Source organism: Chinchilla lanigera, unplaced genomic scaffold (genome assembly GCF_000276665.1).
Source record: "Chinchilla lanigera isolate Chin_1 unplaced genomic scaffold, ChiLan1.0 scaffold00018, whole genome shotgun sequence".
Classification (NCBI taxonomy): Eukaryota; Metazoa; Chordata; class Mammalia; order Rodentia; family Chinchillidae; genus Chinchilla; species Chinchilla lanigera.
In genome coordinates this window covers 6,060,396-6,080,312 of record NW_004955419.1, presented here as the reverse complement: position 1 = coordinate 6,080,312, position 19,917 = coordinate 6,060,396, and the positions used below count along the sequence as shown (strand labels likewise).

Sequence of the window (19,917 nt, the reverse complement as noted above, 5' to 3'; positions counted from 1 at the left end):
CGACGATGAAAAGGAAAAATAAATCTGCTGCATTCTTCTTCATTAGAAGGATTGGTTTAAAATGGTTTGATTGTGCCCTAAAGGTTAGATTTCACAATCATTTAATATTTTGTTTTTCTTAGGGGACCTGCACAGAAAGGCAAGGGAAGAAAACAGATTAATAAAAAAGGAATTTATTATGTGATCCTGTGTTGTTTTTCAGTGTTGTGGTCGCATGTGACACGATAAGCAGACCTCTGTTAAGCTATGGCATCTTGTTCTCTGGGTTATTGATGAATCTTGTTCCCAAGGGGTCTCCTTCCCTAGGGCACTGCCCACCTCTGCGCATAAGGAAAAGTCTGCTGGCTACCACAGCGCTAAACCCCAGGAGGGGTTGAAGGGCTGCTGTTCAGAGTTCTTAGGCGATTTGGGACAGATACAAGGGTGGGAGCTGGGAGGCAAGCACCCTACCTGACCAGAGCATGGGTACTGGGACCCCTTATCTCTAGCCCGGATGGCCTCTCCCCCTCTACTCCAACTCAGCTGCAAGTTCTAAGGTCCTGCACCCAATGGACTGGCCCCATACAGCCCTGAAACCTGCACTAAAGCAGGAAGCAGTCAGAAGACACCAGGGCACAGTGGACAGGGGATTGAGGGATGGTTGTGCTGACTCAAATCCAGAAACTGATGCCCATGGTGCCTTACTGGCTGCCCTCATAGCCCAATGGGCTATTTCAGCAGGGCTGCAGTTCTACTCTTAAGTACTGGTGAGATGACTGAGACTGATTCTTTATACTCTCCTGCACCCAAACGCTAAGCCCAGGAGAGGGACTTGAGCTCTCAGTTCTTCCCTAGGCTGGCTAGACAGCCCACAGCCACGGATCCTCTGTCACAGCCACGGACTCTTCTCCTAACGCCCCTCACCTCCTGTAGAGGTGAGGCCTTGACCCAGAGGGAGCAGAGTATAGTCTGTCTCTGCAGACACTATAACTTAGCTGCTGGCCCTGTCTCAATGCCCAACCCCTCCGCGGGCTCCTGCCTTCTCCTCTTGCTTTCCTGGCTTTGCCTTTGTTCCCAGTCTACCACTGAGGCCTCATTATGACAAAGGGCTGAGCATATGGGACAAAGCTTTACCCGAGTATCACCACATATGAATCCAGCAGAAATCCTGCACCTAGACCCTGGCAACGGTCCACTGCCAGGGCCTCGCACATAACAGCATCCAACTCCAGCCCAATTCTGACCTCCATCTCTCTCTGAGGACCCAGAAGTCCTTGATGCCAAAGAGACATGTCCTAAAAATCCCAGGTTCCATGTCCTCTAGACATTCACTCTGGGTACCCAGGAATTTTGGAATTTTTCTCCTACGTGACTGGCAAAGGGCAAAAGGCACATCTGATGCCTTCACTCTAATCCTCAGGGAGGGCTGAGGAGATCCAGACCCAAGTGGGGTAGAGGTGATGTGGACAGGCTCAGGTGTGTGAATGGAAATGCCAACCCCTCTCTTGTAGTGGTGGATGGAGACAAAGGTGAAAGGAGATGGATGAGGCTGGCTTGTGTGGAATTAATGAAAATTCAGTCAGCATATATCAAGCAGCCAGGAGGAACTTTGTAGATACTTGTGGGATGAGTGGAGGCCAGCATGTGCTTTGATACCTGATTTCATCTTCACAACCAACCTACAATCTAGGCACCATTATCCACACTGTGGAGAAGAGGAAACCAGGTCTTGGAGTGACTTGCCCAGGATCACATGACCAAAGACTGTGCCTGCTTCTGCTGATCCCAGAGCTAGTGCCCCCTTACTGTACAGTACTTGGCTATTTGGTCAGGGCTTGATTACTTCCAGCTACAAGGAACTCACTACTCTTTTGATTTAGCTCTTATCATTTCAGACAAAAATTTTGTTTTCACTGAGCTTCCATCTCTCTGCAAACTTCACCCTTGGTCTCTTGTTCTTCCTACAGTTACCTGTACAGAGTTTATTCTAACTCCCATTAACAACCTTTCGAGGTGAAAATGGCAATGGCTCTTTCTCTGAGCTAAATAAACATCCTCAGCACTTTCCCTTGAAGAGGAGTTCCAGCCCCCCTTCCTAACCAGGCCTCCAAGGACAGATTGCAGCCTCTGTCCCCTGCAGCGCCTCACAGAGTTCACGGAACGGAGAGAGTCTACCTAGCTGGGGCCTCCGCTGGTGGATTCGGCACACAGGTGGCCATTCCTAGCCCCAACAATCTACTGTCCAGGACCCAGTCCTGAAAGCCAAGGCTTGAGGAATGCCATGCTGGCGGAGTCTTGGTTTCCTCAACTGCAAAACCAGGATGATGACTCATCCTGCCTCTTTCGCATGGCTGAGTATGATTTAAGCTCATTTGAAATGACGCTATACGTGGCAGGTTTGAAATGACACTATACGTGGCAGGGCGCTGTGCAGGTGTGTGGGTGAAGACGGCGAGGATGATAATGAGAAAGGAAGGGCTGGCTGGGGAAGCCCTGCGGAGCAGGTGCTCCAGAGAAACCCCCTCTGCCTGCTCTACTAGTAGAGTTCCTCTGTCATGCCATCCCCCCGTACGAGGTAGGAGTGCAACTTCCAGCTGGGGCCAAGTACTCTCTGAGGACACCAAGGCACCTACCCAACTCTAGGAGCCTAAAAGAGAATTAAGACCACATGGGTAACACACACACACAGAGAGTGTGTAAATGTGACATGCTCCTGTGCCCAGCACCTGAGCCCCTGAGGGCTGGGTTCTCTAAACACGCTGCTGTGGCCGGGAATGTGCCAGAAAGACCAAAAGCAAGGACTGGAGCCAGGCTCCTCAGGGTCACTCCGCTTCACCACGTTACCACTGAAGTCACCATGAAGTGTCTGCCGTGGGGACGGTCCGCTCCAGGGAACTCTCGGCGCCAGGGAGCCCTCGATCCTGTAAGAAGCCTCACCCTCTCCCGGGCCCCCGGCCAGGTGCCCAGCTGCCAAGACAGCACACCTGGGAGTCTCATGACCCTTCACCATGGACCCCAAAGCTGCCCCTTTCCCAAGGCTCCCCAGCTCTGTGACTGGCACCAGCAGCCACGCATTAGCCAAACTTGAGTCTCCTCATGCCCACTAATCGTACCCCACTCGCCGCTAAGCCCTACCCATGCCTCCTTCTAAATACTTCTGAATACCACAGTCCTCGCCACTCCTCCCACAGCCCCCTCAGTCCACACGACCACCGACCACCGTCTCCCAAATTCTTCAGTGCCCACCCCACCTACCCTGGCCTCCTTCCTAACCGGTCTTCAAGTCCCAGTCAAAACAACCACTTTAAAACACAGACCTCATGTGTCTCCCTGCTGTTTAAAACTTGTCTTGCTTTTAAGATAAAAAGTGAAATACTTGGCCTGCCCATTTGGCCCCCATTTCTGACCCCTTCCCTGCTCACTTGCTATTATCAGGCCACACTGGACTTTGTTTTACCTGTGAAATATATATGAACTATATATATGTGTGTATATGTATATATACATATACATGAAATATATATGTATTGTATCTATGGTATAGTATATATCCTATATATATGAGTACATAAAAGAGATGTGTGCATTTAAAGAATAATTCTGATGCCCTGTGCTAATAAACAGAAGGGTGCAAGAAACAAAGAGAGAAAGAGAGAGAACAGGTCCAGGGTCTCAGCCTCCCACTGGGTTCCTTAGATCACACCTCTCTCTGCCCCTCCCTGTCCAAGAGTAACTGTCTGAAACTCTCTGATCATTACTTCTTGCTTTGTTTCATGTTGCCACTTAAGGTCCATCTCTATAAAATAAAGTTTCCATTTGCCTATGTGGGATTTTATTTCGTAGGAAACGTACTGTAGATAGGCTTTTATGACTTGCTCCTTTTGTCCAGTATCCGTAGGGTGAAGGTATAGTTGGGGAATTTTCATTGATACATAGTATTCCACTGAGTAAACATCTAAAATGAGTGTGTTCTTCCACTGGTGGATATTAGGTGGTTTCCAGCTTGGAGCTTTTATGAATGACATAGCTGTGGAATCGTGCCAGTTCTGGAATGCTTTCAGGGCTTTGAGAGCCCCATGTTCTGCCCTGCTGTGCGGCCCTCACTGATCCTGCCGGCCTGTGCCTAGGCTGCTCCAGCACCTCCAGCCTGTCCCGCATCTCTGCATACCCTGGCCCAGCTCATCTAGCTGTTGGAGCTCCTGCTGTGCTCTGTTCCTCAGCTAGAGGAGCTGCATTCGCCCCCTGCATTCGCTCATGCGCGCAGTGACCCACAGGTCGGCAGCTTCTCAGGGCTGCTGAGACATGGCACTGTCTACAGGGAAACGGATCATCTATAAGTACAGGAGAGCATCTGCCCTGACAGGAAGTGCACACCCGGCTCTGGCTCCATAGCTAGGCGGGAGCCGAGCACCAGTGGCTCTCCCTTGTGACATGCGCACCTGGCAGAGGGGGGGGTGGAGCTTGGGGGCGGATGCTCCTACTCCGAGCGGCTCAGCTTCCACCTTCTCCCACGCCCCTCCCGTTAGCCTCTTCCCTGAGAGTTGGCAGGGCCCCTTAGGCTGCGGAAAGTGGAGAGAGAAGTGGAAATTGCATAAAAAGAAAAGGAAAGGAAGCAGTTGGCGAATATTGCCAACCATTTGGTGTGATAACCCAGGGCTTCAAATGATTACTGAAACTGGCTTTCATTTTGATCCTTCATTTCTTTTAATCTAGCAGATAATTAGAGGGAAATCAAATCCATCCCCACAGCCAAAGATTAACCTGTCACAGCTGTAGCTCTCTTCCCACTTACTTTCCCACCTCTTCTTCCACACTTTTTTCCTTAAAAAGAAAACACAAAACACAAAAACCTCCAGGTTACCTATATTGTCCGATTTATTTAAACACATCCAGATTGGACATTTCCCATGACAAGTACTCTCTTAAGAACAAGCGGCATGTTCCCTCCCTCCAAATTAAGAATTTCTCAATGCTTTGCAGATTTAAAAGCATCTAAAAGAAAAACTCCCTTTTATGGACGAAGAAACTACAGTGCAAGGGTGGTGGGAGGTGACTCTACATTTATGGCTATAAATGGCAGAGCCTGGATTTACCCTCAAAGCATCTGATTCCAGGGCCCCAGCCCTTCTCCATTCTGATCTCCCACCTGTGCATAGCAAACGAGCGGAGCTCAATTCCTGGTACCCAGGAAAATCTCTCCTCTCTCTCTCTCTCTCTCTCTCTCTCTCTCTCTTTCTGCACCCACAGCTTGAAAAATAAGATGCTAGAAATAAACCAAACATTCTCCAGTAGGGAGACAAACTCCAGTCCAGCCCCTGATGAAAATGATGTTCATTAGGAGTGTTAATCAGAAGGGGGGGGGGCTACTGTCATATACACTGGAGAAGAATAAAAGCACCAAACAGAAGTTATATGGAATAGATAGTATGGCTTCGACTATAAGACAACAGAGATGAAAACCATGCAGTTTTTATTAACTCAAAAGTTAACTCTGCAGGGTGAACTGCAGGGTGATTTTATGCTATTTACTTTCCAGTATCTTCTAATTTTTACTTTATCGTGAGAAAAAGTGGGCAGCAGAGAAGCAGCATCTGTCCCCTTCCCACCCACCGCCCCATAGGAAACATGATGGCGAGTGGGCTGCCTCCTCAGCCCCAGTGACCCCTCACCCAGCTTCCTACCTCCCTCCCTCCCCGTACCGTTCATTTTCTCTCATCCCAGCCCAAGCAGATGTCAGCCCCACCTCCCCTGCCTAGACCGCTCCAGCTCAGCAGCCGAGGCCCATCATATGACACTGCTAAAAAAAGGTCTCCTCCTGGCGATTTCATGTGATTTGACCTAATCCTTGGCTGACCCTGTTTTCTCTGGAAACTCTTGTTTCACGTGTGAATCCTGCTTTCACTCACTGCTGTCTGCACATTAGCTTGTGCTTTATCTCTTCTGGTTTGGGATATTATTCAAAGTGGAGCAGCTACCGAGCCAGCCACAGAGCTTCCTCACTCAGAAATACTGACTCGTGTGCTCAGTTTGACCCCGGGGATCAAGAGCTGAGTCCCTGCCACAAAGTTCATAATGAGACATGGAGCCTGGGCTGGGGCTGTGTGCTGCCAGGCAAGGGCGGCCCCTCCCTCCTGACTCTTCTGTTTAATGTGCTCGGTGTTTTCCGGTCTGCTGTCTTGCACATCACTCAGCTTTTCCAAGCCTCAGTGTGCACCTCTGTAAAGCAGAGGCAGTCCTAGCCCCTACTGCATATGGCAGCCGAGCGGACAGAATAGAAATAAATGCAAACATCCTCCACCGTGCTATGGACAGCAAGCACTGTGACACAGGCCAGGCAGCAGCTAATCTTCCCTCCTTCTGATTATTTGTTTGGCCTGGGTTGGAAACTGAACTCAGAAAAGTACAGGGACTTATCTTATGCCGTGTGGAACTGGTAACAACACCTTGGCCTCCGGAGCCCAAACCATTCTGTGTTCCAAGAAGCTAGCACCTGATTTTACTTAAAAGCACATGAGCATATAAGGCTCACCGGAGCAGCTTGTGAATAAATTTCCAAACACATTTATTATCCCACCCCTACCTGAAATAACTCTGGAAGGGCTCACACAGAAATCAGCACTGCTATTTCTCCCATAATGGTGCCTGACTGGTCGTATGCCTGTCTGGTTTTCCATCTGCTGCTCACACAGGCGAGAGGGATTATGTGCCTACCTGCCGGCTGAAATGACACTCTCACGTTAGCTCAGGAAATGCCACTGTCCCCATAAGTCTCGGAAATGGTTGTCTCTCAACTGATTTCCCACGAAAGAAGCTTTTATTGGTTACTCTGACTTAATGTTTCCACATTTTCAGGTGGAAAAGACTTGTCATGTTTTATCTCTTGCACATAAAATAACACATTCATCATTAGTCAGCTCTTGTCTGCTCTTTCTTGAAAATCCATGCACACTTTCCTCGTTTGCTGACTACCACTCCAACCGGAGACCTTTAAGGCGTAGAGAGCCACTGTATCTCCAAGTCACAGTGCCCTAACGTTTCACAAGTTGAGTGGAGCCTCCAATGATAATAGGACTGTTTGATTTCATATAATAAAACTTCTGGCCTCCTCGCCAAGAAAAATATACATATATGCAGAATGGTGTGTCATATCTGGGCTTAGCTATCCTTAAAGACTTCACACCTTCCAGATCAAAAACAAGCTCCAGTCTTCAGGTTGACATTCAAAGCCACCCATTTCTGGCCTTCCAGTTTCTATCTAGCTCCCACCTCCCTATCAACTTGTTCCATGGACCTCTCTACCTATTCACTGCTTGCACCTGTCTCTCCAGCCTATGGGTCCTCCTCAAGGTTCCCCACAGAGCCTCTTACCTTTGCTTCCTCCACCGTAGACATCCTACCTCTCTTCTTCATGTTTCAAATCCTACTCATCCTTTCAACCTCAGCTCCCATGCCACTTGTTCTTAAGTTTGCAAAAACTCTTCCCATCAGGAAATGATTTCTCCTCACACATTCCTCCCTTGGCAATTTGTCTTTACATTTATTGTACTTGGAACTTTCCATTTTATAGAGAGTTATGTGTAGGTCTTGCCTCCCCTTCTAGCCTGTAAGCTAATTTGCTTCTGCAGTCTTCCCCTTGTAGTGTAGGGGTCAGTACACAGGGAAAAGGATAGAACAGGGGCTTCATTAGGTCTTCTGGCTAATCCTGGCTAGAAAGAGTTAAAACTTTACTAGAGAAATTCCCCGGGGAACTGGGTCAAGGATGGGGGTAAAGGAAGGGAAAGAACAGATAAAGAAATGGCCTTGGGACTTGCACCAAGTGACCAGAAAGGGAAAGAGCTGACAGGCAGAGTACAGAGAGAGTCAAGTGCACAAAGCCAAGCTGAGATAGCTGTTAAGACACCGTCTTGTCAACTAGCTTCCTACCCGAAAGATAAGGCCTTGAAAGGTAGGTCAAGGACAAGTAAACAGAAAAGACAGAAAGAAGCTGCTCACAGACCACCAGAAGAAAGGACATTAGGCAGGGGATCCTGGAAGTCAGTCCAGTTATGGCAGGTTCCAGTGGGGGTGAAAGCTCCCTGACCCCCTATGAAAACAGCTGGGAACAAAGGGCCCACAGGTTCCCCCATCTTCCCAGGGCCCCCTACCCTGATTCTTACCAGGATAGCTATCAATATTTTCCCTTATCCTCCTTTCCAGTGAAGTCTTCCTTTCTAAGCTCGGGTCATCCTTTCCATAAACTTTGTATCTCTAATGCTTTACTGATATGAAGTTTATGAATCCTGGTAAGCTGCTCACCTGCAGCGGGGCAGCAGTGCTTAGCCCACCCAGGGAGAAGACAGTAGTAAATGCTCAATACACACTCAAAATAAATGAATTTCTCCTTCTCTAATCCACACATGATGCAAGTGAATGCACAAATAGTCACCTCTCTGTAACTCAGAATTCTTATTTATATAAAATCTTCAAAGATGCTTGTGTTACTGACACAGGGTCTGGCCACAAAGGAATCTTTGGCATCAACTGAACTCCAGGATTTCCACCAAAGGTCAGTTGTGTTCATGTGGCTGGGCCATTCAGCAGGATAGTTGGGTGATTTTCCCGGAAGAATCTGTTTCCAGAATAATCTTTGATCATAAGGATATTGTTCTTTACTTATGATGGCATGTTTAGTGCAGATAGTTGGGAAGGTATTTTCCCTATCATCAAGGCAATTTCAGTAAGATGTACTGATAATTTCAAGGGGTAGGGGTCTAGACTTAAAGGATTTCTCATGAATGTGCCTTCTTTACTCTTCTCCACGATTGGATAAAGCCATGTTCCTTGGTCATATTACACAGCCTAGCTGGGAAACTGAGCCTCCAGAACATTGCTTATTCCCCAGTCTCTTAGAATGTTCTGCCTTTATCCTAGATTCTGCATAGAACCTACCTAATTTTGTGATTCACCTGTTGGTTCTAAGTATGACATAGGATCCAAGAGGCAGGGTTGGAGTCAAGGTAAGAAACATAACTGGTACTTAAACCTTTAGCAGGTGGACATCTCTGATTCAGCAGAGTGACTCTCCCATTACAATAAACCTGGTTGTTAACAGCTAGTGAAGGTAAATAAAATGTGGAGGGGGTTGGGAAATGTAACGACGGGAAAGGGGGCTTCTTAGCCTTATGTAAGGCATTTACCAAAGGGACACCTTTGAACACAAGACAAGCTGTCTTCAGCCATACCACCCTGAATGCTCCCAATCTCATCCGAATACAAGACAAGCTGTTTATAACCCAGTTCCCTGCCACTGTGATCATGACATCCCCTTGGATTTTTTCAAGCCTTTCTCTGCCTTCATTTGTATTATTCTGAATTCCTAAAGGGTTATAAGTCTTAAGAAAGAAGTCCCGTTATCAGAAAGATCTATGTTGAGGAAGAGAAGCACAATACTAATAAAATGGCTTCCCGAGGGCAAATGGTCCTTCCAAAAAATGAATCAGTTGTCATAAAAACAATTGGAGAATTTCCAAACCACTTTGAATAAGAAAAAGAAAAATAATTGGAGAATGCCATGTATTCACTTCTGTTTCTGATAAAAGTTTTTCAATATGAAAGACTTAGGTTGCCCAAATACCTTGAGAAGAGAGGACATTTCCTGTTGATTTTTCCTTATTTCTACTCCCACCTTTGAAGCTAACTTTGAACGTACAGTAGAAAGTGGAGTCCACTGTACCAACGTGGCAAGTGGAGAGAACACTGGGGTTGAAGTCAGGAGACCTGGGCCCCGGTTCTAATCCACTGCTAATGATCCTTGTGATTTGGGACAAGTTACTTAACTTCCCCTAGTTTAGTTTCTTATACTTGGTTCAAGGGCAAAGAACCACTAATGCTCACAACTCCAATAGGGTACCACAGAAGCCAGTGAGTTACCTGTCACCTCAGCTTCATTTTAAAATAAAGTCTAACTGATCACTCAGTGACCCTGACAACCCGCATTTGTCTAATGCTCAGCTTTCATGAAGTTCTCTCTCTCTCAGGTGTCATTTCATAGCACAAACATAACAATCCAGCCAAGGAGGGCCCTTGATTCCCATTTGACAAACAAGATCAGAGAACAAAATGCCTTGGCCAAGCTCATAGCGCAAGGTCCTGGAGATGAAGGACCTCACCTCACACCTGGCTGCTGCCAGGTGCAGCGCCTTGTCTGGACACGTGCTGCTCTTTTGTCAGTGTTGCTTATGAGGGAGATTCTTGTAGCAGAGAAATGACTGGCATGATGAATCCTAAAACCTGTTAAAGGTTTGATTTCTAAGACTGTATTAAAGCAGAGGTTTCAATAACTTCTTATAGCATAAAAGACCCCTTTCTCTCAAGTGAACGCTAAGGAATAAAGTCAAATTATTTTTTTTTTCTTTTTCTTTTTGGTACCAGGAATAGAACTCAGTACCTTGCGCTTGCTAGACAGGCACTTGTGCCACTGAGCTATATTCCCAGCCCCTAAGAAAGTCAACATATGAAACGGATCAACACCCATCTGGTTGAAAGGCAGATGGCTTCCACCCAAATGTCCAGTGGCTGACAAATGAATACTAAAATGTTTTATATCTATGTAACAGAGTGGTATTTGGCTATAGAGAGAAATGAAGTGGGAAATGCTATGCCACGGTGCTAAATGAAAGCCAATCATAGAAGACTGCATATTATATATTATTTACATAAAATATCCAAAATAGGAAATGCGTAGCAGATAGATAGTTGCCAGGGGGTGTGGATGAAGGGAATGGGGAGAGGCTGCTTCATGCGATGGTATTCCTTTGGCAGTGACAAAAATACTTACAGCTGGATGGAGAGGTGGTTGCATAACGTTGTGTATGTACTAAATGTCACTAAATTTTATACTTGGGGTGGGTAGTGCTGGGGACTGAACTCAGTAGTTTACACATGCTAGGCAAGCACTCTATCACCACGCTATTTCTCTAGGACCAAACTGTACAATTTTAAATGGTTATTTTTACAATAGGTGAACTTTATCTCCATATAGATAATATTTCCAGAATTGCACCATATCAGCCTTCCGCATCCTGTATTCCCACAGTGCCTCCACTGGACCATAGGATGAAAAGCAACTGAGTCACTAGATACTACAAAACATCACCACAGTCAAAATAGTTCTCATGTGACGGCTGTCTTTCTGTGTCAGAAACCAAAGGCAATTTCTCCTAAGCTACCAACTAAGACCTCTTGCTACCTGGCAACAGAGCCTGGCATTGGTAATCAGTTCCAATGTCAATTCTAGTCCATGAGGATCCCACAGCTTCAGTTTTAGGATATGTTATTGGTCTTCAGTTCAAAATTCTACTTTAGGTAGACCAGGAAAGAGAATAACAGCTAAGCGTATTTTTTGTTTATTTCATGTCCAGTAGATACTATTGATCAGTAAAATAAGCACTATAAAGTGCCTACATGGTTTTTCTCACTGTTTCCTCATGGTTTCAGTTAAATGCCTTTATCCCATTCCATAGAAAAGGATACTGAGCCTCAGAGCAGCTATGCAACCACCCCAGTGTCTTACCGCTAGCTGACAACAGGGTCAGGATTTCAATGTCAGCTTGAAAGCACTTTTTTAAAAGATGCCAAAGTGGATACTGGCAAAGTCAAGTTCCTCCCCGCAAAGAATGCCTGAGGACTGCTCTCAGTCCCACTAAGAAAATGACCTGAGCTAGAAGACCCAGGGCTGTGCAGAAACATGTGAACAAATGTCTGGTGCTCTTTGCATCTTTCTAGAACATTCTAGGAGTTGAGGGTGCTCAAGTCATCCTGTTTGTTTTTTTTCAATTTGTGTAGGGGCAAGTGAAGACCCTCTTCAATAGTCCTGATGACAAACGGTCCCCAAGAAAGAACTAAAGAGGGCCCCTTCATACCCTGTTTTGCTAAAGAGTTGAAGGAAAAGTCTAGCACAGCATTTGTTTTAAAAGGTTTAGGTTAGATTCTGTGCAATCCCAAGAAACTCTGCTTCTAAAGGTAGCTTCCAGCTGGGATCTATGTGACATCCTTCCATGCAATTGGAATGACATGGTCCCAGAACTGGACTTAGACCCAGCACTGCAGCACTGTGCATTTTCTGTGGAAATAAATCTAGTGCTTTCAAGTTATTCTGAAGGATCTCTGTACAAAGGAGCTGAGCAGAATCTCAGCCTTTTCCTCTGCATGGCAAAGTTACCAAAATGAAAAAAATAATCCCTTACATATGAATGTACTTTACAGGTTACAAAGTGCCTTCACGGATAACCGCTGCTGAGTAAAAAATAAAATAAAGTGAAATTGAGAAAAATACCAGTAAATGGCATTTAGCTATTAACATACACTCTTAAGGTGTAGGTAAAAAAAAAAAAAAAAGGTGAGATGAAAGGGATTCTATATTAGAAATGAAATCAGGTCCTTGAAGTTCTAACTGGTCCTAGTTATCGATAAAAAAGTCAATGCTTTTTAAATTAAAAATGAGATGCTGCTACTTATGACTTGATAAGTTGCAAAATGCCTTTTTCATCCTTTCCAATCGATGGCCTGGTGCCCCACTGCTATTAAATTTCAGACCTGCAGCTCACATGGATTATAAGGTAAGGGAAAAACAACTAGAATAAGAAAAAGAAAGCTAATTTTGTTTCAACACCATTTAATGTGAAATACAATGCAAACCTTCTCCCTCTTCATGTTTGGCGGCAGAGGTTAAGAAGGTGAAAACCACACCACAGCTATTGAGATTTTTGTTCACGCCAAAGGAGTCAGAATGCCACCGTGTCAGGTCATCCCAAAATAAACTCTACCACCATGCCCTATGCTGGCACAGAAAGTTACCCGAGTTTCCTCAGAGCATGTACAGTCTCTTATGACCTCGTTTCTGCTGTTGAGATCAATAACTGTTAGAGAATCGATTTTTTGAGGAATGGGTTTTATTGCAATTAATCTACCCAAATTGCAGCTAACCACTGCTTTCCCTAAGGCATGGCTGGAGAAAGCAGCTGCTTGCATTTACTGGTGGGTACATTATTCAGTAGCTGTCGCATCTGAGTTACTCAGAGGACTTGGCGGCCCTGACACACTGCCACTTTGAAGACCTAATTGGTGGAAGCCACACCTGGTAGCATTGGCCTATGCAAACCACAGGCGAACATTCTCAGTGGCATCTCGCCAACCATGGCAACCCATGCCTCCCATGGTGAAGAATGCGTTCAGGAAGAACTCAGCTGAGAAGGTGTCTTCCACGTAACATTTCCTGCAGGGCAGTGCTTCTCAACCTGGGCTACACAGTGGAATCACCTAGAGAAACTAAAAATGTCTGTGGCCAGGCCTCGAGCCCAGGGTGATTAAAATCGGCATCTTCAGAAGCAGAGGTGCTGGTACTTGTATTTTTGAAAGCTCCCCAGATGGTTCTCGTGTGCAGCCAAGTGTGAGAAGCACTCCTGTAGGGTGACGCTAACAATATTTGGGTTTGAGCCCAGTTGGTCAGGAGCCTCAGCAGAGCAACCTACAAATCATCACTTGCTCCAGGGAAGTCTGCACTTCTCCCAGTGATGAAGCATCCCCGACAAGGTCTTCAGTGTCAGGGAGCACTGGAATCAACCTGATTTTCAGGGGTGTGAATGCTGTTTGAAATGTCTTTCTTTGAATTTCTTTTGCCTAATACATCAGGATAGTTATATTTACTTTGGGAGAGCCTGGGAGTTGGTAAAAACAGAACAAACAAAACGCCCTAGTGAAATGCCTTTCATTTCTGGAGTGATTCTGTGGAGGGAGAGGTAGGGCACACACACCCTCCTATATCCCCATATAGTGTGCCACTTGGTAGCTGAGGATGGAGAAGAATTACAACTGTTATAAACACGATACAAGTGTCAGACGTTCATTACACTGGTTCTGCACGATCTGAAACTAAAAGCTTACACTGTGAAGAAACAAAAGGAGGAAACTCCATGTCCAGCTATTCGCGGCCTTCTCTGTATTTTACTTTACTCTTCTTATGCTTGGCGATTTAAAAGTACCAAACAGTGGTGAGTAAGTGGAGATCCTTTCACTGAGGGAAAGTGGGAGGTTGGGAGAGACTTTCCTAATTTGGATAACAATTTGTTAGGAAGTGGTCGGATTACCCATTTTAAATCGCTTGTTACTTGGAGGCTGATCCTTACAAAATGAAACTGTTTAGTATGTAGGTCTCACATGTTAACAGGTTCTAAGAACATAACTCACCTGCTTAGGATACGCAGCAGAGTTAGGAAGCAGAGTGACTAGAAGTGAATGACGTCATAAATACTCACTGGGTCTCCTTCTTCTTCTTCAGTGGGTCCATGAGACGCAGTGTGTCTCGGATCACGGCCACTTTCACCTCTTCATCGACCAGGCTGGGGACATTTTCAAACACCCCTGGAGAGAGCTTGAATGGGTAAGGATTTTGTGTTACAGTAGGATCGCGAGTCAGTGCCAAGTGGCCATTAGTATGCCATCTTCTAACCAGTCAAGCGGTTACACTATTACATTTTGCCTGGGCTAATCTATAGAAAAAAATTTCTAATCCTGTCCTTATAGTACTGCCTTAAGAATGCCAATCTCTTTTTTATTAATTACAAAATACCTGAAGAGGAAAAAATAGCACTGTGTTTTCGGATTATCAAAATTATACATGTTCCCTGTAGAAAAGCTGGAAATATAGAAAGGCATTAAGAAAATTAAAAGATTCTACATTGTCTCCCCCTCCATCAAGCCCAGTGCTAATATTTGGGCGTATTTCTTTCCAGGTTTTTAAATGCATTTTGGGGTGGAGAAAAATATAACCACTGTTAAACGTACTATTTATCTTAGTGATTCAAGCATGTCGACATGGCTAAATCATATTCATAGAATTTCAATTAGTTCATCTCCTGAGGCTACCTAATTAGTTTGTGTCAAAACTGATGGAAAGGCTCAGCTGCTTCTAAGTTTCCAGACCTTAAAAATGGGAAGAACGGCATGCTGGGAAATTACCATAGGTCGGAAAGGTCTTATATTAATAGACTCTGTTTAGGGCTCAACGGAACTAAATTTATTTGACTTGAACAGAACTTCGCTGTGAAAATTTGAGAATGCTGAGTCTCGTGTAGCCAAGAGGATACCTTGAGAGTAGGAACACTTGATTTTCTAGCCATACAGTCAATGAGATGCTCAAAATACTTACTTCATGTTCATGTTCGATTCTCATGCTGGGATTTGCATTAACTTCCAGTAGCATAGGCTTCAGATTTTTCATCAGAAGAATGTCAAAACCTAAAATCTGGGCAGAACAAACATGCTTCAGACTTACTCCCTCTAGCCCACAGTTTCTTTTTGGGAATTAAATATGATATTAGGATCATGAAGGGGAAAATAAATTCAAACTCAGACCCAGCCTTGGCCTCGACCCTGGCTTCTCTGGTCTATAGCCCCTGTTCCTCTGAGCATACTTGTCAGTCCAAATGGATAGCAGAGAATTTTATAGAAACCCTCATAATGGGATGCATTCCCATGGTGCATTTCAGCACTATCTGTGTCGTCTGAAGTGCTATAAAATGATGACCTTTCCTCTTTAACAGGTTTTTTATTATGTTAAGGATTAGTAGTAGTCCATCAATTTCTCCCTCTGCCTTTTCTACTGCCCTCCTCTCTTAAGTTGCTTCTTAGCAAGATCTCTGAAAACCTAAGACTGCCTTTCTTAACCAAGAGTATTCATGAATATCATATAAGGGCCCTTTCAAAACCAGTGCAACCCTACCCCACACCTACTGAGCCGGCATTGCTCAGAACAGAGGCCATGCAAGTGTATCTGGAGAACAGCAAGTCCCCAGATAATACCAATATGCTCTCTTAGTTAAGGAGAGAGAATATTTACTGGGTACCTACTAGGCACCAATTCCTCTACAATGCACTAATGATTCATAATGACATTGAATCCTCATGATGTTATCTTAAAGGAGGAACTATGCTTTCAAGTTCACAGAAGCAGAAACTGAGTCTCAGAAAGGTTCACACATTTCCCCCAGCACTGCCTACACAGCTGGCTTTCACATGCAAGCATGACAGATCACACACTACGTGCCACCCAGCACAAGATGACAAGGTGAGCTCCTTTTTGTGGAAAGTATTAACCATTTCATGATGGTGACAGAGCATGAAATCAGGCTCAAAGCTCTCTGGAATGTGGAACCCCATGCAAGGCCTCCATGGGCCACACACCCATGAAGACGGCCCCACCCTCAGGGCAGACCCTCAGCACTCTCGGTTGGGCACCTTTTCTTGAATCCAGCATGCTGCCTGCGTCCAGCGAGGCTCTGCCTTCCAGCAACTCTGATTTCTTCTAATGCCTCGCAAGGCCTACCGTCGGGTCCAGCCACCATATGCATCTGGGCTCTGTCCACCTTCACCGGCCCTTCACCTGGATAACTTCTCATCCTCAGGATCACTGCTCCTAACGCGATTCAGACTACAAGGCCTTCAGATTCTCAGAACGACTTTCATTATCTCTACAGAAGCAATAACGTGGAAAGTTTCTAACATAATTGATACAACCCCAAAGTCTCAAAAAATAATGTAGAGACTAGAGAAAGAAAAAGATATGGTTGTAGACTCCGCTTCCTCTGTGGACTCCAGAAGAAAAGATGAGGGGGAATCCATTTACTTGTCTGTGTAGAATATGCATTAGTTAAATGATAATTATTAAACTGAAGATTCATCTATATTAATGAAATGAAAGCCTGGATGACCATTTTTGGGAATGATTCAAGAAGTAGTTATGTTTCAATGAAGGGCAATAAGGATGAAAAGTTGGGAAAAGTCATCGTGACTCTATTTTTCTTTCCCTGGTCATGAAAAGGAAGAAATTGGAAATTCAGTAGAAAATGCTACATGTATTATAGATCTGCTTAATAATATATGACAAGTGGATATGAGTGATGAGCTCTTTAAGAGGCTCTGGTGACATCATCGTTCTAACTTCAGACCTGGCCTGATGTTGATGAGGCTACACAGGACAGCAGGCTGCTGCGCCTGCATTTATCTTCCTCAGCCCTCAGCTCTTCCTTTGTGCCACATCTTAGAAATGTGGATTTCTACTCTCTCAGCCTGTTGGACTCTTCTCGGTTCCACACCCAGTGCATTCAGGAATGCAAAGCTGTAGAGATGCTGGTAGCTGGGGGAGGGGTGGCAAGGCCTCATGGCCCATGTGGACCTGCACCCACCCATGTTATATGTTCCAGAACCTAACTTTGACACATGTTCTTTAATGTGTTGGGTCTTGCATAGAAATGCTTTGGAGTCAGAAAGGCCTGGGCTTTAATTTCAGCTCAGTCTCTTACCCTATAGCTGGAAGGTTTTAGGTAAGGTGTGCAGCCTCTCCAGGTCTCACCTGAAAAATGAAATAACATAGCTGCCTTGGAGAGTTGTTGAGAATGGAAGTGAAAAGTAAAACCTAGGACTATGCTCATCCTATAGATGATAATCAGTATGGTCTAGTTCCCTTTCCAGTTCCCCATGACCTCCACCAAGAAATGGCATTGATCCAGGTGCAGTGGTGCATGCCTGTAATCCTGGCATTGGAAAATGCTCAAGTAGGAGGACCACAAGTTCAAGTTCCACCTCAGTGACTTTATGAGACCCTACCTCAAAATTTAAAAATAAAATAAAATGGTCTGGGGACATAGTTTAGTGGTAGAATACTCATGGGTTCAATTCCCAGTATTAGAAAAAGTAAGAAGCAAAAGAAAAGGAAAAAAATGGTATTAGGGGGCTGGGGATTTAGCTCAGTGGCACAGCGCCTGCCTGGCAAGCTTGAGATCATGAGTTCGATTGCCGGTATTGGAAAAAAAAACAACAGACAAACAAAAAACAGAACAAAACAAAACAAAAAAATGGCCTTAGCGTGCTTTGGTGTCACAATGAGCTATTCATATTCTAGTTCTGCTTTTAACTGGTGAGGCTACAGGCAGGTTAGTAAATCTAGACTCCATTTCTGCACTATAAAATGGAAATATAAATAGTACTTATTAAACTTAACCCATTCATTAATAAAAAATTTACTGATTTCTATGGCCTAAGAACTCTTCTGTCTGCAAGAACTATCATGATGAGCTAGACAAATTCCCGTTCCTCTTGCAGTTTACACTCTAGTGGAAAAGATGGGATCAAAGATCATGCAATGAAGAGTATTTTGCACAGTGCTTGACAGTGCTAAGTGTTTAGTTAAGTCAGCTTTACTATATTTTTTCACAAGTTCAAGAAAAAATGAATATTTTCCTTTCAAAAGTTTAAAGAAATATTCAGCACCAATGGATCTTAGCAGAATCGCAGAACTAGGTGGAGCTTACAGTGGATCTTGCCATAAAATCGAAGAATATCTGAGCTGGGGAAAAAAAAAAAACTAGGAATTTACTTTATTCACTGTTTTTGAAAATAGGATTCTTTTCTGGGAAAACAAGAAGGAAGCCAACCAGAACAGACCAACTTTTTCCTATTTTAACCTCCTGAGGTACCTGAGGTAAAATCTTTACATTTTAGATAAACCACTAATCTAGTCTTATACCCACTGTAGGCTGACCAGGAGCCCACAGCTTAGAAAGGGGAAGACCTCTCTCCAAGTCTCCCCTACAGTTGGTGGCTGAGCAAGAATTGCTGAATGGACTATTTTCAACCTTGCGAAACCCAGTGATACACTGCCTCCTGAGTAACTCAACCAGCAATTTTGTATTGAGCATCCCCTACCTGAGGGGTACCTGGAAATTGAAAAATATCTGTCCTTTATCACTGACCTCTAGACGCTTCAAACCAAGTTGGAAACAAAGGGCCCTGAGCCACTGGTTGTAAATTTATACAAAGACTCCAAGCTGTGTTCCACAAACAGCAGATTCTCTCCAGAGCCTGAGAACTACGCAACCAACTGCATCGAGCATTTCCAACTGGGAGGTCTCAGACTCCTCAAATTAAACATGTCCAAACTCGCCATTTGTGGTCAGCAGCCTCTTCACATGGTTCGAAGGAGTCTCGTCTCCTAGTTGGTACTCACTCCTTCGTATAATCTCCCCCCAGCCCCACTCGAGTATGGGCTGCACCTAGTGACTTGTTTCTGATAAACACAATAGGGCAGAAATGATGGGCTGTCACTTCCAATATTAGGTTATAAAAAGACTGTGGCCTCCATCTCGGGATGTTTTCTCTCACTCTGAGGGTAGCCACCTGCCGTGGAATGGGCTGCCCTATGGAAAGGCACACGAGGCAAGGTGCCGATTTCTCCAGCCAACTTCCAGAGAGGGCCTTAGGCCTGCCAACAGCCTTGTGGGTGCATTTCAAGGAGGATCCTTCCCCAGTCAGTCCTTGAGAGGGCTACAGCCCTGCCAACGGGTGGGTTACAGCCTTAGTAAGTCCAAAGGCTACCAGCTATGCCTAAATTCTTCATCCACAGGCTGCGAATAATGGAAGTTGGCTTAACTGAGCCTTTGTTGTACAGTAATAAATAACAAACATACAAGCCTTTCCCTAAAGTTTCTTCTCTTTCTGCATTCCTAATCTGTCCATCACACAGGTCGAAGCCTCTCTTTTCGCCCTTTACACCTAGCTGGTCACCAACTCCTCTACACTCTCCCTCCCATGAGCTTTCTAGAGCTGGCTCCTTCTCACTGCTTGTACTCATGCCTCACCTTTTCCCTGCTCGCAAACTCACCTCTTCAAGTCATCTGGCACATTACACCAGAATAATTTTTCTAGACTGCAACAGGATACTAACGCTCCTCTGCCTAAAATATCTGCCCATGGAGTGAAACTCCAGTTCCACAAATTTCTTCAGGTCCTGAAAGGTCCTAAACATTGCTTCATGATCTGGAATCTGTCTCACACTCCAGGTTCCCTCCTTCCCTCATGGCCACACACCTTCAGTAATGGCGCTGAACCCCTGGTGGTGGGAGAATA

General features: G+C 45.0%; 1 protein-coding gene across 1 annotated transcript in view; it reads right to left on the bottom strand.

Annotated features, from left to right (window-relative positions):
• Positions 1–19,917, bottom strand: part of Ttll11 (tubulin tyrosine ligase-like family member 11) — a gene marked incomplete at its 5' end in the record, with an annotated part of 236,943 nt that overhangs the window by 125,030 nt on the left and 91,996 nt on the right. Inside the window, 2 exon segments of the mRNA XM_013513286.1 lie at positions 14,271–14,386; positions 15,164–15,259. Coding sequence (XP_013368740.1) covers positions 14,271–14,386; positions 15,164–15,259 — 212 coding nt within the window.